The sequence below is a fragment of the Symphalangus syndactylus genome, chromosome 10 (genome assembly GCF_028878055.3).
Source record: "Symphalangus syndactylus isolate Jambi chromosome 10, NHGRI_mSymSyn1-v2.1_pri, whole genome shotgun sequence".
Classification (NCBI taxonomy): Eukaryota; Metazoa; Chordata; class Mammalia; order Primates; family Hylobatidae; genus Symphalangus; species Symphalangus syndactylus.
The window spans coordinates 26,222,909-26,248,594 of NC_072432.2; the positions used below are offsets into that span (position 1 = coordinate 26,222,909).

The 25,686-nt window shown below is 37.1% G+C and overlaps 1 protein-coding gene and 1 long non-coding RNA gene across 9 annotated transcripts in view; one reads left to right on the plus strand and one right to left on the minus strand.

The window, feature by feature from the left end:
- NEBL (nebulette) overlaps positions 1 to 25,686 on the minus strand; it is a 391,737-nt gene that overhangs the window by 83,133 nt on the left and 282,918 nt on the right. The window contains exons 4-7 of one of the 6 annotated variants that reach the window (XM_055296709.2): positions 25,490 to 25,600; positions 18,203 to 18,313; positions 7,085 to 7,186; positions 5,986 to 6,087 (exon numbers count right to left, since the gene is read on the minus strand). The exons of the other annotated variants lie outside the window; for them this stretch is intronic. Coding sequence (XP_055152684.1) covers positions 5,986 to 6,087; positions 7,085 to 7,186; positions 18,203 to 18,313; positions 25,490 to 25,600 — 426 coding nt within the window. The remainder of the gene's footprint in view (positions 1 to 5,985; positions 6,088 to 7,084; positions 7,187 to 18,202; positions 18,314 to 25,489; positions 25,601 to 25,686) is intronic. 6 annotated transcript variants of the gene reach the window in all.
- The window catches only part of LOC129491982 (uncharacterized), a 75,174-nt gene that overhangs the window by 17,078 nt on the left and 32,410 nt on the right, over positions 1 to 25,686 (plus strand). For 2 of the 3 annotated variants that reach the window (XR_010113820.1, XR_010113818.1), the window contains 2 exons: positions 1,000 to 1,190; positions 2,649 to 2,776. This is a non-coding gene — a long non-coding RNA (uncharacterized lncRNA). The remainder of the gene's footprint in view (positions 1 to 999; positions 1,191 to 2,648; positions 2,777 to 25,686) is intronic. The other variant, XR_010113819.1, reaches the window with a different exon arrangement.

Genomic DNA, 25,686 nt, shown 5'->3' on the forward strand with positions numbered 1-25,686 from the left:
TTCAGTTTTAAGATCATTTGAGAAAGGGAGGAACAGGTATTGGAGTGACTTTGCCATGGTTTTAAGACACAGTGTTACTCCTTATACCTATATAGTTATTCTGGAAACAAATGAAGTTACTCCATATGACTGGCTTTATTTACATTATGACTAGTGTGCTTAGTGGTCCTAATATTTATCACCTTTTTTAATTAATTTTTTTATTTTTAATCTTTGTGGGTACATAGTAGGTGTATGTATTATATTTATGGGGTACATTATATGTTTTGATCCAGGCATGCAATGCCTAATAATCACATTAGGGAAATAGCACCTTTTAAAAAAATACTGTATAGGTATATAGGACCAAACTCCTAGATGTTTTTTAAAGAATTATAAGAGACAGCAGGATTTTCAGAGGCTCACACTTGGAGAAAACATGGATACTGTTAAGCTACAGTGACAGCATTGTAGCTCCCCATAACTGCACAACTTCTCATATAAAGAAATGAGAAGTTACATCTGCATATCCTCATATGAGGATCCAGATCCTCATAACTGCACCTGGGTGTGTGTGAAGTCTAACACGCGAACCCAAAACTTTATACTGACATCATCTGTGACTCAAACTCGTAAAAAGCCAGCAAAGGCACAAAAAAGCAGACCCTGAATGAAGGTGTTTCACCATAGCCACATAAACACATTTTAGCAAAGAAATAGCTTGTGTACCTTAGTTATCATTGAAAATGAAAAGTAAGCAAATAACACAATACTACGTATCTATAGATATCAATCCCCAGCAATCTTGGATGAAATCAAACTAAAAGCTGTCAAGGGAGACAGGACAGATTTTTACATAGAACTCATCATAAAATCAATAATATCTTTAAGTCTTAATTTTACACAATACAATATCTCTGCTCTTATTTTCCTAGCAAAATAACGTCTTACTGACTTTGCACCATATGTTAATGATCCAGAGAATATTGGCTTAATCGGGCTCTATACATCTATTGGCAGCCTCATCTGTTTTCCCATAATAGTGGATCAAAGGCATATGAGCTCTGTCTGCACGGAGCCTGCCTTGTGGGAGGTGAAATGGATTTCTAAAACACACACATACACATATATATTATGCAACTACTACAAATTGTATGAAGAACTGTAAAGAAGAGCAGAGAATAAAGGGGAGGAGAGCAATATTTAAACTGGTGAGTCAGCAACATGACCTTTGAGCTGATACTTGGGTGTGACGAGGTTGGCAGAGGGAGTGCTTGCCGGGATGGGAGAATGGTAGATTCTCCAAACCAATTAATACCCCTTGCAATTTAAGGCCACTGCTCACTACTAAATTTTCATGGCAATTTATAATGTGATTTTTAGGTTTAAAACCCATTCTTATCAATGTATTAATGTAATTTTAGAACAATGCTAATTATTATAAATACATAGCTTTTCCTTGAGGTTATAAAACTGAAAAAGGAATCTATTCATCATATAGACAAATTCCAAGTAACACGATGATCTATGGATATATTAATGAATAAACTACTCTTAGAATTTTTAAAGTCAATGCATTCCACAGTTACTGTACTTACATTTGAGATACATATGCACCACTCCATCTTGGCACAGGAGATTTTTGCTTTAGTTTTTTAATGACTTTTTTTAATAACCTGGCCATAATTTTATGTACATTGCAAATTTTAAAAAGGCAAAGTTTACAACTATGGGAGCCAAGCTATTGTAGAAGTTAATATAAGAAGGGTTTGGTATGTGTTCCCATTACCTTTCCTGGGTAAAATCCCACAGAGTTCAATTTACAGATAAAAGGTGAGAATCCTGCCCATTCACTCTCTTTTCCCATCCTTTCATCAGACAAGTCTTACCCCCACATACCTTGACCATTGCCTTGTCATTGCCTTCTCTGTTACAATGCTTCTGGTGCTCTGGTGCTCATTTTCTCCCTGCATTCTATCCATTCTCATCTCCCTGCTTATTAAATCCCTAAATCATTTGCCTTCTATGTATTCATGTGCCTTTAGCATTAGTTTAGGAGCAAACTAAAAGCTTTAATGCTCTCAATGAAAATAAGAAACTAAACTTGCTGCCCAAATTTCTATTACAATTGATATACCTGAAAATATAAATGGAATATACTGAGTTCATCCCAGAATTCCTATTATTTATTTTCCCAGCTTTCCCCTTTTCTTGAGTTTTATACAGCTTATAAAATCTTACATGACATGAAAAAATAAACACGATAGCTATAATGTAACTTAAAAATTACAATCTGCTTAAGAATCTGATCACTCAGTTGCTAAATAATTTGAGATTGAAGAAAAAAAATCTGCTTTCAAGGCCAAGTAAGGATCAAATGGGGGAATTTTTGTGGATTGAATTTGAAATGGAAAATAAAGCTCAAATGTCAAAACTTTCTTCTAAGAGCTCTCAAATAGCATTGTGATGGAATGAATTTAAGGCCAGAATCTCACAGACAGTGTTCATATTCCTTCTCCATTCTGTGCATGAATTCATCTAAAAATGTAGAATAGAAAACTATTTTGAATACCTAAAGTAAAATTGTTCCTATGAAATTATGTCATGTTTCTATGGGCCAAGCACCATTTTAAGTGTTTTACTCACAGTAACTCATTTAACCTTCACAGCAACCCTGAGAAGTAAATACTGTTGCTGTCATCCCCATTTTACAGACGAGGAAACAAAAATAGAGAAATGAAGCAATTTGTCCAAGATCACTCTGCTAGAAAGCAACAGAACCAGGAGTTTAATCCAGGTACAGCCCTGCTCCAGGGTACATTTTCTTAACCACTAGACCAAACCATACTGCTTCTCTGGAATTTGCTTTCTTTCCTGTGTAATTGATGGCGAATCTTTGTCCCCAGAAAAGGGTGAAGTTGTAAGAGGCCAGGGAGCTATGCTGGAAATCTTAAGTGATGCCCATATCCCCTGTCTCTTCAACAAGCATTACTGGGAATATGTAGAGCTTAGAGTCACAGCCCTTTAATGAGAGTGTCACCCAGACATGTCCCCAACCTCTTGCACATCAGTAGCCTCCTGAGTTATAACGTTGCTTTATAAGTGAAAGTCCCTTGCTAACTGTAAAACAATTACTATGAGGCACAATTGCATTTGGGCATCTCTCATGTCTGCCTCTCCCAGAGAGCAGTTGTGTCCACTTCATTTTCATTCCTACTGCCACAGAGTCTATTCAGGTACTGATCACTTTATGAGTAGGTTACCAATGTCACAGCCCAGCTGGCTTCTGGGAGGTTCACCACTTGTGAGCCAGACTTTCCTGCCCAGTGTCACCACGTTAACCTTCCCTAAGTATTTTCTTCACAATCAATCTTTGCTCAAAATCTTCAGTGATGTCTTCTTTCTTCCCTGAGAGACTACAGTTAACATGGCAAAAAGTAGTTCTGATGTTTACTTTTTGGAATTGAACCCTAAAATGCTTCCTATAATTGCGTTCTGAAATCACTTTTTATCATTATTTTTTCATAGAACACACTTTTCTGGGAAGGGGGCGTTGGGGAGTTATTATTTAATGGGTATAGAGTTTCACTTTTACAGGATGAAGAGAGTCCTGGAGATGGTGGTGGTGAGGGTAGCACAACATTATAAACGCATTTAATGCCACTGAACCGCACACTTAAAAAGAGTTCAGATGGTAAATTTTATGTTATATATATTTTATCACGATAAAACAATGGGGAAAAATTATATATATGAACACATTATTCCTATTCTGTTCTCTAAGCAATGGCTTACAGTCAAAATCAATACACATTGACCCATCCATCATCACACAATATCTCAACTCCTCTCAAAATCTTTTTTATACGTGCACAACTATATCCTCTTGCTCAGAGGCTCTGCCATCAGATTTCTGTCCCCTGGCATGCTTACTCCCAGCCTGTATTTGGGGCCTTCCCCTTGATTAGAGTTTACTTCTCCCATTAAATCCAAATTAGCTAAAATTTACCTCCTACACATGAACTTTCTAAGGAAGCGTCTTTCTTCTCCACACTAACAAGACACATTGTGATGGGTGTAAATGGGTGTAAAAGACATTTTGCTTTCACTCTGTTGGTATTTCCCTTTCTACTAATAAATCTGGGCATCTTTTCGCCTGTTGATTGGCCATTTATGTTTGCTCTTCTGTGAATTGTCTATTCATTTCACTTACCCCTTTTTCTACTGGGCCGTTAATCTTTTTCATTCATGGTAAGAACAACATTGGACCCAAATCTTAAACTATATGTAAAAATAAATCCTTTTAAAGAATGTTTATATATTATAGATATTGTATATTATAGATATTTTATATTTAAAATAGTAAAATGTTCTCATCAAATGCATTAGAAGTACTTTTCCAAATATTTGAAGACCACTTCTCTTTTTTTACATTTTAAAAAACTATTCTCAGACACATCCTTCTCTGTATAAACTCTGAATTATTTAATTTATTCAAGTTTTTCATTTCATTTAAATTCTTAAACCCTTTATATTTTTGGATTCCAATTGGAATTGCATGGAGCTTTTAACATTAACTTTGAAAGAATTAACATTTTTAGGATATTTAGTATCAAGGCTTTTCACCAACAGAATAGTATGGCTTTTCATTTGTTCAGGGCTTATTTTATGCTCTTCAATCAGATTTCATACCTTTCATCATTTACATCTCTCTACTTTGAAATGTAATTCAAGTAAGACTTCTGCAACTTGAGAAATGAGTATTTTCAAAGTCAAAAGCACTATAAATGTGAAAAAATTACTGTTTGTTAGCATTATTGTTGACTCTACAAACGTTACCATTTTCATTCAGAGAGTTTGTCATTTTTATGTAGTTAATGTGCCTACCTATCACAGCTTCTGGATTTCTGGTCTTGCTTAAGAACAACTCTGTTATCCTTATGTGGTATATAGAATCTCCTGGATTTTCTTTGAAGATTTTAAAATTATTTTATGTTTGCATTCACATTTTTAATCCACCTGGAATTCATTTTTGATGGTTTAAGATTTGGGTCCAATTTTGCTCTTCCCATGACGGACGGTGTGTTATGTCAGCACCTTTATTAGCTAATCCAACTTCTCCCCACTGACTTGAATCGACACTTTTATCATATATTAAATTCTTATACATACTGGAATCTATTTCAGGACTCCCTATTCTATCCTACTGATTATTTAATCTCTCACTACACCAATCCCATATTGATTTAATTTCTGTGGTTTTCTATTAACTTACAGTAACTCATAACTTAAGTTCCCCTTCACTGGTCTTCATTTTCTTACTTTTAAAGGCTATTCACTGGTATCTTCTTTCCACACAAACTTTAAGATCATTTTATCCATATTTAAAAAAAAAACGCTGTTGGACTCTAATAGAAGTTGCATGACATTTATATAATTCTGAAAGAACTGACATCTTTATCTATTGAAACTTTCAGCTGCAAACATAAAATGCCTTTATACTTTTTCAGATCTTATTTTATGCTCTTTGATAAGACTTCAAAGTTTTCTTCATTTTCATTTCCCTTTTTAAATTTTGTGATTAAACAAAAGCACTTGAAAATTGGGAAAATTAATATTTTTATTACTAAGTTAAAAACTGTGTGTGTGTATGTGTGTGTATGTGTGTGTGTGTGTGTGTGTAGATTAAAACACAATTATTCAGTATAACTATTAATGACTTCTGGAAATCCAGGGAAATGTGACAACATGGCTAGAGACATTGAAGAATGTTCAGATTTATGCCTGGAGAAAAGAAAACTTTGTTTTATGCTTAAAATTAGACTTAATTTTTTTTTCCTTTACTGAAATTCATAATGATTGCAAGCCCATCTGAAATGGGTTCAGAAACATTATCTCTGTTTATCCTTGCAATTAAAGATATTATCTAAAACGAAATATTTTCCTGTGCTGCTAGAAACAAAATATCTGAATAAAGTCATTGTGGAATCATCACTAAAGCCTTACTTGACTAGAAAGTTTAGAAGCTTCCATGGCATGTTCAAAATCTGGTCTTCCAATTACAGCGGGCTCTTTATTCATTATTCCTTGTCCTTTCTTGTATTCTGCCTAAAATGAATAAATAAGACAACGTTAAATATTTCTACCCTCCAGTGATGAACTACATTGACATTAGCCAAAAAAAAAATAACAGACCTTCATGTCATTAATATTCCTTACAACACATCAAACACTAAAATGTTGACTGCTAAAGCAGAAATTGATTTTATCCTGTGCTTACATGAACAAACTCAACCTTTTGCAGTAAAATAATTACTAATTTTGAGGCTAAGTGTTCAGTCATCATCATCTTTGTAATTATATATAAATACTAAAACAAAATATTAAGGAAATTTTCTGGGGAACTGAGACCCCGTACTCTCCATATAGGTAGCTTTTATAGTTTCGTCTATTCTCAGGAATTGTTCTGGCCATACTTGACTGACATGCAGTTGAATACAGTAATGATTGATTTTAGGGTGAATTTAGCCCATGTTATGAAAATTTTTAGTTCAAGCTAAATCATAATTTTCAACCAGGGTTTTAAGCATGTTTAAATAAAATGCTATTAACTAAAGTGGGCACCTTAGAGAAGATAAGGAACAGTTATGCCATGTAGGAAGTGGACAAAGGTAAGTGTTGGTGGAAGAGAATCTACACAATGAACAGCAGCAATATGGAAACAAGGCCAAACAAGAGTCTTTGGAGCAGGGTGAGGGGGGAGATTTTACGGGACCACATTACTGATAACCTTGACTTTCAGGCTGAGACACCTGAATGTCAACTTATACCTAAATAGTATTTATTTCTCTAAAAGTATGATGACACTAACCACAGCCAATTTGAGTTTGGGCTGTTTCTGCATATACCCAAATAATTAACATAATAAATTAGATAATTAGGGGGCGAAGTGAGATGTATTCATTTATATTGATTAGTTACACTAATTATTGATTATATTGATTAGTTACACTAATCAAATGAACCATCCAACCACTGAAGCTATGCTTTGCCTCCTACAAAAGTAAGAAATCATTTCTGTTCAAGGTTTAGAAAGAGAAGTTACATTGCTTATGATCTTAGAGATCTGGGTTGCCATCTTGATGTCCGGTCGGTCGAGCTCTGCATTGTATGTGTGGGTGTCCTGCACGTCTTTCCTATAAGAAATCTAATCAGAGACAGTTTTGGTTAAAAAATAAATAAATTAGTAATTTCACATAGCTACTAGTCTTAGTGTTCATAACATTATTTATTCTCATAATAACAGCTTAGAGAGCCTGCTGACCTTAAGTTGGCTTTTTGGGCATCTATTTGTATAGCTATATTAACTCTTTATACTATACCTATGTCTCACTGATATTAACATATTTGGGCCAGGCACAGTGGCTCACATCTGTAATCCCAGAACTTTGGGAGGCCTAGGTGGGTGGATCACTTGAGGTCAGGAGTTCGAGACCAGCCTGGCCAACATGGTGAAACCCCATCTCTACTAAAAACACAAAAATTATCTGGGCATGGTGGTGTGCGCCTGTAATCCCAGCTACTCGGGAGGCTGAGGCAGGAGAATCGCTCAAACCCAGGAGACAGAGGTTGCAGTGAGCCGAGATAGCACCATTGCACTCCAAAGTGGGCAACTGAGTGGGACTTTGTCTCAAAAAAAAAAAAAAAAAAAAAAAAAAAAAAAAAAAAAAAAAAAAAAAAACTTGAACTGAATTTATGCTACCTAAGAAATAAGACTAAGATCAAAGCACAAAACCAGTCTTAAAGGGCCTTTATATCTACCACTTTATGAGCATGTCTTTGTATCTAAGTGTATATATTTATATTCATAAGCAGAATATCCTCATCAAGAACTTCAACTTGCCCATCACAAAGTCTCAAGCCCCAGTGGGTGCAAGATAAGCCCAAGCACAAGAATATTGCAAATTATTTCCTTGGGGATGGTGGGTGGTGAAGCTCTGTAGCTCTCCAGCATTTGCCCTTTCAACTACACCCTTCTCACCCTTCAAATGTTCAAAGGCCCATGCCTACGAGATCTAATGTACTGATAGCTTTATCACCCAATAAATATCATTGCAATGACTTGGGCCTCCCAAAATAAAAACAATTACATCGAGTAACATTATCCTTCTGAACGCATGTTAGACACAAGTCAAAGTATGGTAAGCAGAGATCTAAAGAGAAAAATACATAAATTTTGCCAAATGTACTTTAGATCACATTCGTCATTTAGATTAACTTGACTGACAATTGGAAAGAGAGCCAAGAATTGAACTGGCATAATGTCCGATGGCCAATGTTTCACTGGTCAGCTCACTTCTTTATTTCTTGTGATTTGTCTTGAGCTGAAGCAATATTTGCCAGATGTGGTTCTACTTGGCAATATCCCCAGGGACCAGCTGGCAATTAAAATATATTCTATTAAAGTCATAATGCAAATTGTACAGTCATGGACATTCTTAAAACCCATCTTCATTTTTTCAGAGCACAGAAAGATCACAGAAATGTATCACTGGACATCTGTACCAAACGCACAGTTAATTACATTGTGTACAAATATTTCTAAAGTCACCTTCAACCTTTCTGAAATAGCATCATTTAGGGGTACTTATTAAAGATTTAGATTCCTGAGGTCCAGCCACAATCCTCTGTAACAGAATTTTGATAGATGGTGCCCAAAAATCTAATTTTAATGAATTCCCTAGTTGACTGCTATAAACCAGTGTTCTGGGTAATATTAATATATCTTGTTAGTTTCCTTTCAATCTAGCAGAATTAAAAATTTCACCCTTTCTTACTCCTTTTAAAAATAAGATCAAGTGTAAGAAGTGACAATGCATTAATACATCAGCAGGCTCCCTGTGCAATACGTTATTTTATTTCAATGAAACATTTATATACACTTCTATTTACTCTTTTATGAGCTTACATTTGCTTCACCAAGACTATTTTTTAAACTACATTTATAATCATCAATCTGACAAGTGAACACAGCTGAAACACAATTAGTATAATTTCAGAAAGAACATCTGTTTTCTTCCACATTTACATTTTCAGAGGTTTTATGTTAACAAGTCATTTCAGGTAGGTTTTATGCATACAGGTAGTAAAAGGAACATAAAAATAAGCCAGAAACTGAGTTATTTTGTTGGGTGGATTTTAAATCTTTAGGGATTTTTTTTAAGCAGGCCAATTCCATTGGCTTCAAAAAGCAACATGCTTATCCACAAATGATGGTAAATCAATCTCATCCTACGCCGAGTTTAATACAAGCTGTGTAAACAAAAACTGGCTCTCAGGTGAAAACAAACCCAAATTATTACCCACCTACAAGACTAACTGTTTCTAAGTTACTACATTCATATGAAAACCACAGGGGGGAAATGTCTTTTTGTTTAGAAAAGAATGAGGGTAAAAATGGAAACCCTTATTTTTGAAAAGAACCGCAACCTTTCAGAAATCTAAGCTTTACATGGGTTACCTAATTATATGTTGTTCAGCCTAATGACTGCGTGAAGAGAGGTGAACGGCACAAAGGCGGCAGGAGCAGGACTTTGAATAGGGCCCCATCATCCATGTAAATTGCAAATTAGAGGCCAGCATATGTGACTCAAAACAAATATTAAGATTGACATGAATTGCAAATTCAAACAAGAGGACACCATGGAGCCACACAGAAAAAAGCTTCCGCGCCTGATCACTTGTCAGATCTTCCAGAGTATCACTCCTTGGGAATATTCCATAGGAAAGGGGGCTTATGTTGGGGGACATTCGAGAGGGTGACACTCCTGATGTCACTATCTCCAAGGGTGTCTGAATATATATGGAATGGCAACACGGCTTCCTGCACAGATGTCTCATTGTCCTACACCTAACCCACTGCTAGTGTCAGAGGCATCTGAACCAGAGCAACTCCATCTTGAGAAGGTAAAGGGTAAAATGAGGCTGAAACCTACAGGGCTGCGTTCCCAGATGGTTAAGCCATTTTAAGTCACAGGATGAGATAGGAAGTTGGCAAAAGACACATGTCATAAAGACCTTGCTGACAAAACAGGTTGCAGTAAAGAAGCTGGCTAAAACTCACCAAAACCAAGATGGTGACGAGCGTGACCTCTGGTCATCCTCACTGCTACACTCCCACCAGCATCAAAACAGTTTACAAGTGCCCATGGCAACATTAGGCCGATACTCTATATGGTCTAAAAAGGGGAGGCATGAATAATCCACCCCTTGTTTAGCATATCATCAAGAAATAACCATAAAAGTGGGCAACCAGCAGCCTTCGGGGCTGCTCTGTCTATGGAGTAGCCATTCTTTTATTCTTTTACTTTTCTAGTAAACTTGCTTTCACTTTATGGACTCACCCTGAATTCTTTCTTGTGTGAGATTCAAGAACCCTCTCATGGGATCTGGATCAGGACCCATCTCCTGTAACACTAGGTTTACGGGAAGCTCATCTGACATTTCCCAATATGTATTTGCTCCAATCCACCACCCATCAGAGCTCAGGAAGAATATAAAATGTAACATAGCAGAAGAGAGGCTTGGAAGTCAAAGTGTGTATATACATACGTTTTTTTCTATTCCTTAATAAATTCAAACCCTAAATGCTAACCATATTGGAACAGTGGACTGGCCTTCACTCTTCAGTCTTCTCATGACAATGTGGTGCTCTATAAATCTTGTTTTGCGTAAGGACAGGGAAAAGAAGAAATCATCAACTCAGCAGAGATGTGAACTTGAGGGTCAGTAATTGCTTTTACATTATTTTCCTTAATGTCTTGTTCCCTCCTCTGTCCTCGGAGCATAGCAGAGAACAAACAACGAGGAGGAGGAACAGGAGGAGGAGGGGGAAAAGAGGAAGAAGAAGAAAGAAAGATTAAAGAAGAAGAAAGAATGAAAGAGGAGGGGAGAAAAAGAAAATAATGATAGTCTCAATTTTAGACTATTATGTACCATATTAAGGACTTAACATTCACTCCCTCACTCATACATTTTTTCAAGGTATGACTGTATGAAATTTTTCAAACAATCATAATATCTGCTAAATTTTCCTTTCCTTACTACTCATCTATTTCATTTATTTTCTTATTTTTATTAGAATAATTTTGGTCAATTCCACAAAAGAAATAACTGTAATTTTAATGAGCATTGCACTGATTCTATAAAATGCCTTAAAGAAAAATGATATCATAACAAAATGTCAGTCTTTTCCTAGGAGAAGGTGGTATATCCCTCCATTTCTTTAAATATTTTATTATACCTTTAAATGAAGTTTTACCATTTTGTTCTACATGTCTGGCACCGGGCAAAGAAATTATCATATTATCATTTTTATACATTTACCTTGTACTCAAGATGATCCACTTTTTCCTTTTAATAGTGAATAACAGTATAGAGTCTTATCTGAAAATACTGATTCTGGTTTCTTCCATAGGAACACCTAGAATTATTACCTTATGTGCTTGATCTCTTCCTCTTGGCTTCTTTTCACTGAATTGATCTCTTTATTCTTTCTCATTTATCTAAGTCATCCTCCTATCTAATCCCTTTGTAGTGGGCATGTGTTAAATTTTTTTGTCGGCCTAGGTTTTTTAATTTGGAAACAGCTCCCCCATCACTCCATGTGATTGGTGGGCCTCTGAAGTTCAGCCTGCCTTCATGTTGACTTAGGCTGTCCAGTCAGATACCCCATTCATTTGGAAACCATGATTAATGAAATCGGACAGACATGTAACCCAAAGAAGGCCAGAGTCATTTGAATGATCTGAGGCTGGAGGAGAAAGAGCTGCTCTTCTTTTCTCTGAGATCAGCTGCTGTAAGGATGATTAATGTTTGGAAACACCAGCTGTCACCTCAAATCCACAGAGAAAGCACCTGTCTGAAAGTGTCATACACAGCCCAGAGCCCAGAGATGGGGACAGAGGAAGAGTACTGGTAACACTGTGAAGCTTCCAGCCCACCTATGCCTGAAGATAGCTTGGATTTGCCAATTACATACACAACAGAATCTCATTTTTCACTGCACTAACTTGAGACAGATTTCCGTCACCAAATCTAGAGAGTTCTAACACAGCCTCCATTTCACTTTTTATTTTTTTTCTTTTTTGGAGATCAAGTCTTGCTATGTCACCCAGGCTGAAGTGCAGTGGCATGATCTCAGCTCACTGCAACCTCCACCTCCTGGGTTAAAGCAATACTCCTGCCTCAGCCTCCTGAGTAGCTGGGATTATAGGTGAACACCACCACACCCAGATAGTTTTTGTATTTTTAGTAGAGACGAGGTTTATCATGTTGGCCAGGTTGGTCTCAAACTCCTGACCTCAAGTGATCCTCTCATCTTGGCCTCCCAACGTGCTAGGATTACAGGCATGAGTCACCGCACCCAGCCTCACATTTTTCCACAGTGCCAAATCTGTTCTTTGTTGCTTCCAACGAATATTTGAATTCCATCAAAATCTGTCTCTGAATTTCTTTATCTCGCCATATTCACTTTCACCCTGAGCTCATATTTTTATCTTATTTTATTGTCTTTTAATCTCAGCTTGTTCTCTCCCTATAATCCTTCCACTTGTGTTTCATAAGAGCCATGTCTTTTGCATGTTCCCTACGCTTGTGCAGAGCGTCCAAGGTGCCTGGCTATCCTTTTCTGCATCAATTCATTAAATCCTCACTTCATCCCTGATGTGTCTTGACTCAACTGGGCTACATCAACACTTCCTTCTAAGGCTGGAACTACATCCTCCAGAATACCTTTCCTTAAATAGTTCTGGGTTAGACATGGCCAATAAGAGAAATGCATATGAGATTTTGAAAGTGGACGTGAAATAGACACCTTTATTCTGCAGGTATAGGCAGACACATGTGCAGTTGGAGGATTCACAGTGGCCTTCCTGCAAGCTTTTTATACTCAGGCAACAGTGATTTCAGACTCTCTGGTAGGTGAGTTAATAAACCAGAGAACAACAAAATCCCCACAGACTCTCCTTGAAGTGAAAGTCAAGGAGATGGCTTTCACCTAGAGATGGGAAGATTGAGACAGCTCAGGAATGGCAGCCTTGCAGGAGTCATAGCCAGCCAGCCAGCCCGCCAGCCCTGGGGTCTACGGTCTGCATGAGCAGACAGACCTTAAAGAAAACAAATCCAGCTGACCCAGAACCCTTTGAAGGTTAAACTGATTCTTGGTGAGAAGAAACTAGACAGGATATATAACCTTTTAAGTTTGTGGAACAGAGGCAAATCATGTGACTGGTATATAGTGGTAATCTTTAAGCAATGGTTCAACCCATCTCACGAAAACCTTTGTCTTTAGCAAAACTCTCACATTAGAGAAGCCCTCCAGGTATCATAAAATGACATGTGGACTGCTAATTCCATCTTAAATGATGCTTATCTTTGTCTAGGCATGCTGTGCGTATAACCCTACTAAATTATTAAATTGTAAATATTATTTTTCTGTAAGAGAATATAAGCCTTTTAAATATAAGTAAAAGTAGGTTCTGATACTATTCAGAAGAGATAAAAAGTTTTCAATCTTCCAAAAGAAGGAGTAAAATACAGAGTTATGGCCAGAATGGCTTATCATGTAGGATTGCTGTCACTGTTTATAAATCACTCTATAGTTGATAAAAGTTGTCTTATTTTCTTATTCATGATTTAATTTTATCACCACCATATTCTCGTATAGAAGGCAGAATAAGTATTACTAACCATTCTGTCTTAGAGATGAATAAAACACTAATATATCTAATTTTAATGCTAAATCCTAAAGCACCATTATTGTAAGTCTCTTTGGGGAACCACAGAGAGCCATAATTGTTTTTCTAGTATTATTTTACTGATTTATCTTTAAGCTTTCTCACTTTCTGATGGGATAGAAATTGTTTACTGATAAGTTTTTATTAATTTTAAGAAAGTACATATATCATTCTTGAAAAGAACATTAAGTCTTTCATTTCCCATGCTGAATACTTCTAATACACATTGAATCGATTACCAATATGGTGTTTTGGAAAAGTTTACCACTCCAATTTCATCACAAGTCTGTATAGACCACATTACTTACAAAACTTAGAGTTTAAAATTTGTTTGACTTATTTCAGAACTATTGGACTTCATGTCTCTGATAAGACTGATGAGAACTAATAATGTAACTAGGGCTTTCATTATAAGCCCATCTTTAGGGGAAAGTCACAGGATAGAATATCTCCAATTTCTCTAATTACATTAGAAAAATTTGGCAGGGGTATGTCCCTTAAGGTACAAAAAGATTTCGATTGGCTGTTTTTAATCATTTTCTGACTATAGTATTAATAAGATAGGTTCAGGAAACTTTTGGATATGCCCTTCTGACCTAAAAATGTGTTAACATACATTTCATACTGATTTGGCCTTTTGTAAATTGAACTTCCTTTAATTGTTTCAAATTAACTGTGACATCACCCTAAACTCCCAAATCACCCTTTAAAAATAGAAGGAGGACCAAATAGAACCAATAATGTATGCCAGCGACTTTTAAGATGGAGGCTCTGCTGTGAAGCTCTTTACACATAATGTTTCATTTAATACTTGTGAGAATCTTCAGAGGTAGATATCGTTGTCCCCATTTTACAGATGAGAAAATTGAGATTTAGAGACATTAAGTAACTCATCCAGGGTCATCCACGCAACGTGTACCCAAGAAGCATTTTAACCAATGTCTGACTCCAAATTCCTTTTCTAGTATATGCTACTGATATAGGAGTTAAGAATAAATTATTTAGGCAGATAGTGAGGGTAAGGAAGTCCTTGGTAAGGCTTTCCTTTTAATGAAAAGCAGCCCCAAAGTCTTTTTCTTTTCTAACAAAAAGCAGCCTGTAAAATCGAGCTGCAGACATACATAAGTGAGCTGGAAGCTTGCACGTGGGAATGTTGGCAGTTGTGACACTAGGAAAAGGCTACCTGGGAGTGGGCATGTTCAAAATGGCAGCACCATCTTCCCTTTTCCTTTCCAACCATGTGTGCAGCAGGGAGCAGACAACATGGAAACCGCCAGGCAAAGACTCCATTGCATATATGATTAGGGCGAGGCAACCAGCTTCCTCGCAGTCTATGTAAACGTCACGCCTGGTCCAACCAATCTGTGGGCCCTATGTAAATCAGAAACTGGCTCCTCAAGCCTGTCTATAAAATCCCGTGCACTCTGCCACGAGGTACAAGTCCCATTCGGGTGCACCTCTCCCTCACAAGAAAGAGAGCTGTTCTCCTTTCTCTTTCTTTTGCTTAGCAAACCTCCACTCCTAAACTCACTCCTTGTGTGTGTCCGTGTCCTTAATTTTCTTGACATGAGATGATGAACCTCAGGTATTACCTCAAACAATGACGCCACTTCACTACAGTAGAGGATATTCTAAGAAATAATTATTTTACTGTTTAGAGATCATTTAATTTTGGGGTGGTGCAAAAGACAACTGCCTCCAGAAAACTCTTACCCTGGGAACTCCATTACTCAGAGGTGGAAATTCATCCATACAGTCACATAAGCCCTCTCCTTCATTCTTTTCTGCTTACTCACATTACTAAAGGCACAAGAAAGAGACATCTTGGTTCACTAAAAGACATTAGAAATCTGACTTGATTTTGGTGGAAACATAAAAAAGTTAGGCAAAGGTGTTGACTTCCATTGTTTTCAGGTGAATCAGATACACATATAATGACACACTTTTATTTTAAATTAAATGAAGTCATTTATAGCCATAGTGCAAAGTGACAGTCTGCATTATGAAAGGGTAATTCTACTAGTAAATTCTCTGCATTGAGTTTCATTGGGCTGAACTTTTACAGGAGACAGGTTTATGGGAGATAGATTGTCTTTTATAGAGATTCCACAGATCCACCCACTGAACCAAGAGATGTACTTTCAAGACCTATGTTTAAATTTCATATTGTAGGGACAACAAATGTATTATTCTAAGTGGTTTGACTCTAGAGGAATATCAACTACTTCACAGGTAGAATACAAATATCATTCTCACTTTAAATCTGAGTAAATAGTCTTAAACACTTTCTAAATCCCATTATATGTACAAACTTTGCATGCAAAGGTTGAGTCAAGTCGGCAGAGGAGTGTAAGTAAACACAGCCTTCTCCCATAAGTACACAGTATTGAATGAAGGAGAAAAGGGCTTTATACTCTATTCCCTCAATCCCTCAATCAAAGACCTTTTAGAAGAAAAGGCAGAGTTAAAATAATAAGCCCAGTTCTATGATAAGGAACTTCCGTATTTGAATTTCATTGAATTATAGAGTTGGAAAGAGCCTCCCGGGGATCCGTGTAACACCAGACCTCACCCCAGATCACCAGACCACCTTCTAACCCACGGCCTTTTGTGTGAATTTCGTCTCTTCAGTGTCAAAATACTGGAAACTCGGGGTTTCTCTGTCATTCTTTCCTGCAGTGCATTTGAAATCTGAAGATAACCTATTTTGCTCCCCATTTTTAAAAACTGCATTTAAAACCTTGACTAATTGCCAGTGACCTTTAAGATGGAGACAGCAAAGTGGAACAGAAAGAGCAGACTCAGGAGTTTGATTTCTTAGTCTCATTTTCCTCATCTACAAAATAAGAATCAGTACAGGGTTTTCATGAGAATCGGAAATGATCAAAGTCCTGGCATAGTTCCTGGTGCATGGCTGTGCTCAGTAAGTGGTAGTTACTATGATTATTACAGTCATCCTTAAGCAAACAGTTCTTATAAAGCACCCCCTTAAAATAACCCTTAAAATAATTACAGACATGTAGCTTCTTCATCTCCTAGCAATCTTAAACTACGTTAGAAAAGTGCTCTGCTATTGGCATATGTTTGTATATTTGGGTTAAAACATAAAACCTCATTCCACTTTTTTACTTAAACATTTGCTTACTGCAATTTAATATCAAATAACAGTTGCCATTCTACGGAAAACACTCTGCACAGTGGGACTATGGGGGCACATGGTCAGCCAAGCACCATTCCATAAAGGGACTAAGTGGCGGAACAGACTCGATGTGAGATGGCAACTGTACTTCAGGTACTTTTCCAAGAAAGGGAGTTTCTTGACCCAAAAAAGATAGGCATTTTATCTTAACTGATTTTAATGCATAAAGAACCTGACCAACAGTTCACACATTCCTCTTGGAGAGAAGTCAGGATGAGGAGATTTAAAAAAAGCTTCCGCTACAATTCTGGGAAGAAATTACTCCTCTAGGCCACCAGGATGGTGGTGGTAATTGAGCAAATGCATGCAAACCTTGATGCAACTGCTAACTTTTACCAACGAAGAAACTGATTTTCTACTGACTGACTTCCTCCGTTTTGGCTTTAAAGTCAGCCATTAGGCATCTATTGCTGTCATATTCCCCATGGGTCTTAGGTTGGACCATTTGTTCTTACAAACATCCTAAAAGAAACAATAGGCCAGGCACGGTGGCTCATGCCTGTAATCCCAGCACTTTGGGAGGCTGAGGCAGGTGGATCGCGAATTCAGGAGTTCAAGACCAGCCTGGCCTAGATGGCAAAACCCCATCTCTACTAAAAATACAAAAATTAGCCCAGTGTGGTGGCGGGCACCTGTAATCCCAGCTACTCGGGAGGCTGAGGCAGAGAACTGCTTGAACCCGGGAGGCAGAGGTTGCAGTGAGCCAAGATTGAGCCACTGCACTCCAGCCTGGGTGACAGAGTGAGGCTCTGTGTCAAAAAGAAAAAAAAAAGAAAAGAAAAACAAAGAAAAGAGAAAAGAAAGGAAAAGAAAACAGTAGTGGGTGCAATATAGCTGGTGTTCATGAATGATCCTTCTGTGGGCCATTGATTCCTGATGCTCTTTTTTCCAATTCTTCTGTGATTCTAGACTTATAAGCCATGAGCTTCAGCATCAAGTCAAGGAAGCTCTGGAAATGCTTCATAACCCAATAGGTCTGAAGGACCTACATTTGTCTTGTACAAAGCAAAATTCCAATGCCTGAAAGTGCCCGACAACATAAAGGCATTCAGCAAGGTGTTAATGACTGTGGATAGAATAATTCAGATGTACCTCTGACTGAGAAGAAATATTAAAGTCTTTTTTGAATAGGGCTGTTGCAATGTTTAAATTTCAGCAAAATAATCATAAGCCCTGATATGACTTAACTACAGTTCGCTAGAAAATCATGAGAAATGAGCTTCCTTACGTTACTCTGGTGTTTATTGACCTCCATGGCATGTTTAACCTCAGGGGGCTCCTTCATGTGGGCATAATCTGAGAATCCTTTGGCAGCATCATGTTTCTGCTTATAGGCCACCTGAAAAACACAAATAATTGTTAGTCCCATTTAGAGGCATATAAATTATTGCCTGCTAATTTCAGTGTTTTGCCAGGACTTTATATATTTGAATACCACCACTGATAGTTAATTTGCCTAAATCTCTGTAACAAGACAATATCCACAATGCATTCATCTTTGTGCTTCTGTTTAGATTCCTAATTCTACCTCTTTGTTGTTTACTTCAAAATGTCCTTGACCAAAGATGAAATTTCTATTTTTATTCAACTAGCTTAAAGCTCAGGTGTAGTTTTGGGAAATCATCCACATCCAAGAGCTTTCTGGGATGTAGATGTCAGAGATTTAAATCTTGGAAAAACAACTAAGTGGAGGGGAATTATAGGATATTTGAAAGTAAATTGTTTGTTTTCAAATGATTGGGTCTGATTTTATGTAGGCACAGCTATAAGATAATATAAGCCTCATTAAGTGCACAAACCTTTGGGAGAAAATATAGCATACAGGCAAAATTCTCAGATATGTCAAGTCTTGGCCTCCATTAGGGAAATGGCCCAGTGCCATCCATTACCACCACGCTGAATTTCCTCCATACTAGGATGGAGAGGGGATATGAGAAAGATATCTCAGAAGTAGATGTAACCAAACTCAACCACAAAGTTGGAAATTAAAGAAGAACCTAAAGATAGCAACCAAGTTATCCCCTTGGTATCCATTGATATTATTAACACATTTATTTCCTTCATAATGTTTAATTACCTTGTTTAGTTTATGTATAATTACTTATCTATCTTCCCTTACTAAACACAACTGTCATGTTCACTGAATCCTCAGAACCCAGAATAGTGCCTGGCACAAAACATTTGTTCAGTGAATGAATAAATAAATAAATGACTGAATAACTAAAAGAATGAGAATAAAACAATAACAAATGAAGGACAGAAAGGCAATATTAATTTTAAAATATACTAAAAGTTTAACACTAAAAGGATGTTAAGTGGAGTTGGAATTACTTGACATGTGAAAAATGGCAACTTAAGAAAGAAAAAGTAGGCTGGACTCAGTGGCTCATGCCTGTAATTAGGGAAGTTAAGGAGAGAGACTCGCTCATGACAAAGTGAGGCCCCCATCTCTACTAAATATCAAAAATTAACCAGGTGTGGTGGCCCACGGCTGTTGTCCCAGCTACGTGGGAGGCTGAGGCAGGAGGATTGCCTGATCCCAGGAGGTCGAGGCTGCGGTGAGCCATGGCATTGCAAGATCCTGCAAAAGAAAGAAAGAAGGAAAAAAAGGAAGGAAGGAAGGAAGGAAGGAAGGAAGGAAGGAAGGAAGGAAGGAAGGAAGGAAGGAAGGAAAAGGAAAAAAGAGGAGGAAAGGAAGGAAAGGAAAGGAAAGAAGGAAAGAAAGGAAATAAGAAAGGAGAAAAGAAAGAAGAGAGGAGAGGAGAGAGGAAAAGGAAAAGGGAAAGGGAAAGTAAAAGAAAAAGAAAAACTAGAACAGGCTTTACCAAGAACAAAACAAGATCTAGTTTTCAATGAAAAGAATATATAAAATTAAACTTAAGGAGAAAGTTTTTACCAATATGAGCTCCTTGGGCGCATGTCTGTCTCACACATCTTTTTATCCTGTGCCTAACATAGTGAATGACAGAGTAGAAATGCAATAAATGTTTAGTGAACAGATGAATAAATGAGTTTACTAAACATTCTTGTGAGCTTAAACTCTTCATTGGCTTCTATAAACAGTATTAACCACCCATTCAACTTGGATAATATACCAATCTAAAGGATTAATGTGATAAGTCTGATTTTTACAACTAAAGTCATTGAATCTTGTCATCCAAAAAAAAAAAAAATGTCATCTGGTATAACTATCAATGTTTAAATCCCCTCTCTGGACCACCATCTAGTTTTTCAAAAACTTCCACTGAAAGAGAACTCAACCTGGGCCACCACAGCCTGTAAATTTTGAAAGCTCAGATTAAAAGTTCGTTCTTTACTGAAACCCCAGTCTATCTCCCCCTAGTTGCATCTATGTGGCCATATGAAAAGAGCCTAGTTCATGAGACAGAACTTCCAATGTGGGAAGACAGCCGTCAATGACTTCTGTTCCTCCAGACTCGCAGTATGGATTAAAGTGCTGCACTCCTGAACACCTCACATGCTCTCTTCAGCCCAAATCCCAATTTATCAATCTCTTCTTTAGGTGCTCACAATGGTCGGACCAATCTTAATTAGAACTGTTAGATTTAATCCAGGCTATCACCTCCCATGTGCTAAATGTTATTAACACATCCATAGATCACAACATTTTTCTTTTGATGGCTATGCTGAGACTTCTGTCAACTGATGCCTTTAAGTCTTCTTCAGTCCTGCCCAGCCGTGTTTCTACGTCCAATACTGTGGATTTGGTTGGTTACCAGGACTCAGAAGCAGCATTTCACATTGTTCCAGGGATAATTCATCTTGTTAGAGTCTGTCCACCAATACACTCCATCAAGATATCTCCCTCTGGTGACTGTATCTTTACATTTTCACCAATTAATTATGTTAAGCAGGAAACCCTTTAAGAATCTCCATTCAGGTGCAGAAAGTCCATCATCTCAGTTCTATTACATTCCGTGTTATAGCTCAGAGGTAGAGAAAGGAGGAGTTTCATGGGTACCCAAGTCTATAAAGCCAAGGAAAAACTTCTATGAGATTTGCTCCTTCTTCTTAAATGAAAAGAACTAGTATATGCCTATTTCCTTTTTCATGGTTGCCTGGTTTATTTTGTACTTTAGACCTACTATCATTTGTGACTTTATAAATGTAACCAATGCAGCTGATCATTTTGTGGGTTATCATAGAAATGATGAGTCATCAAGCACAATTTTAAAAAGCACTCTTTCTTAAAAAGGCTATGTAATTTTCTACTTGCAGCATTAAAATCGTCATTTCATTTATAGCCGCTACTAAGTAGCCCTTTAGAATTAAGATTACATCAAATTGGAGGGAGCTGAACTTTAATTTATCATATTCATTTTCTTCCTTAAAATAGCTAATGGAAAATTGTGTCAAGCTAATAAATTTGCTGATAAATTTGATTTCTTAGGATTTGTCATTACCGTATGGCATCTCCCTAGATTAATGCTGTTTTCTTCATAGTTTGAGAACTGAGATTGCCATGTTACTAGGAACCTGGAGACAGGAGTCCACTTGCAATAGTCATATACACTTTGTTTATGTAAATGATAAACACATTTATATTTTTGATCTTACAGCATATTTTATATTTCATATGTATACAGATAAAATGCACATTTATATTTAACTTATAGATTTTTTTGGCATTTACTTATTTATTCATTTATTTTAGAGATGGAGTCTCACTATGTTGCCCAGGCTGGTCTTGAACTCCCGGGCTCAAGAGATCTGCCCACCTCAGCCTTCCAAAGTTCTGGGATTACAGGCATGAGCCACAGCACCTGGCCAAATTTGGCATTGAAATTGGGGGTTTCACAGATGCCCTGAAGCTTCTTCCTGCCCTCGCTTTCAGAAAATTCATGGATCTCTAAATTAAAGTTTACTGGCCAAGGAGGTCAAGTACGAAAATTAAAATAATGGCTTTGCCTCTGAAAAGTATGATTTATCTGGCTCCTTAATTCTACTTGATGGTTATTTATTGTGTCTAACAACATAGCATAGGATGCTACAAAGACGATCAGAATAATAACATAACTTACGTTATATTTTAGATGACACAGGTAAATGTGCTTTTATTCCCATAGCACAGACACCTCTGAAACAGAATCCTGTGACCACCGTGGATGAAACACAGACTCTCATTAAGCTGCAGTTCCAATGCCTGAGTAGCCTGAATTGCTTCTATGACAAGGCATTATTTAGCCTTTGCCTGAAACAGCCCTAATGAGAAGGATCTCGCCACCTCATGGCATGGTCCATTTCATGTTCAGAAGCTTTCTTTGTAATCTGTGCTTATAAAATTGTTAACAGGGGATAGCTAATAAATGACCTCCTAAAAACTCTACATCTCTCTCTTTTTCTGGCATTTCTTCCTTTCAGGCATTTTCTGTAAGTGTTCATCTAGCTAACTTTACCTTATCATTCTAGTTTGAATTTAAGCATCTGAGAGTGTTTGCAAATTGACTTCAAGATAATAGTTTGTTTTAATAATTTGTCAAAAGTTAAAGAGACTTTTCATTGGAACCCAGAATGTCATTAAATTTCTGAATTCACCCAATACTCCGACTTAGGATATCACAAATCTGATACTATTTGGACACAGGAAATGTTAGTTCTTTAATTATCATAGATACCGTCAAATAGCTCTTCTACTTTCTTGACCCTCTTATTAGGTAAACTCTAAGAATCACAATTTTAACAATAATAAAATTGATGTATGTAAATCTAAAGAAATGTTATGACAGTTACATAAATCTTTGAAATAGCTACCTTATTCAAAATCTAGGTTTTTCTTTATTAATAAGTTCAGTGACTAATTACAACAATGGAAATCAATGGTAATTGTGAGTGCATATGCACCTTTCCCAGTGGTGTCTATTTTAGTATAGGATAACATGTCAACAATGTCAGTGGGAACCTATTCTGACAAAACAAATGATAGATTCCAAAATATGCAACCTGGATTATTTTTCATGTTAAGTTCTATGTTGCAGGGATTTGTGTATTATAGACCTATTTATGCTATAAGAAGTTGAGAGCTGTTGTGTGCTTCCAAAGAAATGAAGATGCAAACATTGGAAAAGTTACCTTCCCAAGGAAGTATAAAAGCAATAATAGATTGTTTTCCTTTTCTTTATTGCTTAATTGTTGCTTGTCACATATCAAGTGTTGGGCTGTAATTATCTGCTTTTTAAAGTAACCCACATTATCAGCAAGTGCTTAGGTGGCCAGATATTGGCAGGAAAAATAAAGGGCATATTAGTCACAGTCACCCATGCAGAACCTTGACATCATATATTTTAAGCTGCATGTTGCATAACTGAGATTAGTTTACCGCCAAGTCAGGTACACAGTGGACATTTAAATTTGTAATAGTGAAATACTTAAAGGTGTTCTGCAAAGAATAACTATGCTCAGCATTTTTCAAGAGTAATGTATTTTCAGACTACTTAAAAATAGCTAATGTACGCTGGGCTTAATACCTAGGCGATGGGTTGATATTAAATAGGTGCAGCAAATCACCATGGCACACATTTACCTATGTAACAAATCTGCATATCATGCACATGTACCCCAGAACTTAAAAAAATTTTTTTTAAATAAGATTATCTAGGTATCTCTACTTAAAAAGATTCTGGGGAAAGGTAGGGCACAGTGGCTCACACCTGTAATCTCTGCACTTTGGGAGTCTGAGGTAGGCAGATTGCCTGAGGTCAGGAGTTCAAGACCAGCCTGGCCAACATGGCGAGACCCCGTCTCTACTAAAAAAAAAAAATACAAAAATTAGCTGAGTGTGGTGGATGTGCCTGTAATGCCAGCTACTCAGGAGGCTGAGGCATGAGAATAACTTGAACCTGGGAGGCAGAGGTTGCAGTGAGCCAAGATCATACCACTGCACTCCAGCCTGGGTGACCAAGCAAAACTCCATTTTAAAAAAAAAAAAAAAAAAAAAAAGAAAAGAGATTCTGGGGAAAGAAGTAAACTCGCTTAATAAGAAATAGAGGGTTGGAAATGGTAGAAAAAATATAGCATAGTGTGTGGTTAAAAACCTAGACTCTGGGGCCAGACTGCCCATATTCATGTGCTGGCGCTGCCATTTACTGGCTGTGCCACCTTGGCCAACTGACTTAACCTCTCTGTGCTTCAGTCTCCACAACTCTAATCTGGGGACAGCTCATTGGGTTGTTGTGAGGACCGACTGGCATAAATACACGTGAAATGCACAGAACAACTTCTGTGTGTTTACTATTATTAACCTAAAATGTGAAATGAAGAATACAAACTATGTAAAAGGAAGCATATCCTTAGAAAGAAAATTTTAAAATTCCATAAAATCCACTTTACAAGTTTTTACTGAGCATTATCTCTGTGCCAGGAACCCTTTGAGCACAAGATCAGAGCAAGGAACAAGAAAGATGAGGTCCCTGCTCTCATGTAGCTGAGAGAGCTAAAGAATAGATTAACAAAATAACCTCCCCAAATTTGATTGTTCTGTGAAGAAAACACAACATTAAGATGAACCAGAAAGAGGTGAAACATTCCATTTAGAAATTCTGTTTTAGGAAATGCAATAGATTAAGAATGCCTTATGTGTTGATATGCTACAAAGAGAAAATTACTCCTAAACCCTTCTGGATTCAAAATGAGTTTACATGATGACAATTCTTAAGTTCTTCTGCAACTGGCAATCACCAAATAGTAACTTCCACCTGATGGGGACTATTTTTGGTAGCCTGAGATATCCTAAAGGAAAAACACAATCCACAGAACAGGAAATTCAGGAAACACTTGTCTAATTGATGAAGCAGATCTGTGGATCCTGAATGCAACCTTTTTTTTTTTTTTTTTTTTTGAGACAGAGGCTCACTCTGTTGCTCTAGTTGGAGTGCAGTGGCATGATCTTGGTTCACTGCAGCCTCAACTTCCCGGGCTCAAGCAATCCTCCCACCTCAGCCTCCTGAGTAGCTGGCACCACAGGTGCATGCCAACAAATGACTAATTTTTGTATTTTTGGTAGAGACCAGCTTTTGCCATGTTGCCCAGGCTTGTCTTGAACTCCTAAGCTCAAGCATTCTGCCCACCTTGGCCTCCTGAAGTACTGGGATTACAGGCCTGAGCCAGAGTGTCCAGCCCCATTATCTCTTTATGTGGCTTTTAACAAGCTATTCAAATATTCTCTACTTAGGGATCATATATCAAATTAGAGAATAGTTTAATATTTAGTATGAGAATTTCATCCATGTAAGCTGTCTAAATGAGATTAAGATTTGCTCTATAAATTGCGTTGAATGGGACTCAGAAAACAGTACCATGTGACTGACATAAACCTGTGTGTCCTTTTCATTTTCTGCAATTTCAGCAGCAACTACTGACAGCACATTAATCAGTTACTTTCAACTTCCATTTGGTATTTAACACCTATGATGAAAACATTTTATTAAAATGCTAAGTAACTTTTTTCAAGTTATATGTATTATCTACAAAATTAAGAAACACTTTAGAAAAACCCCACCTCACTCTGGAGCTGTGTAACTTCTCTTGCAAAAACACTGTCAATTGTGGCTGGCATCCGCTTATAAAGAGAATTGGAAAGGTCCGCTTTAATAGTGCCTTTGTATTTTGCCTGGGGGAAAAAAAACAGGAAAAAAATAAATAAATAAACTTGCATTTTTTTTTAACTGTGATTATAAGAAGAAAAGAAGAAACTTT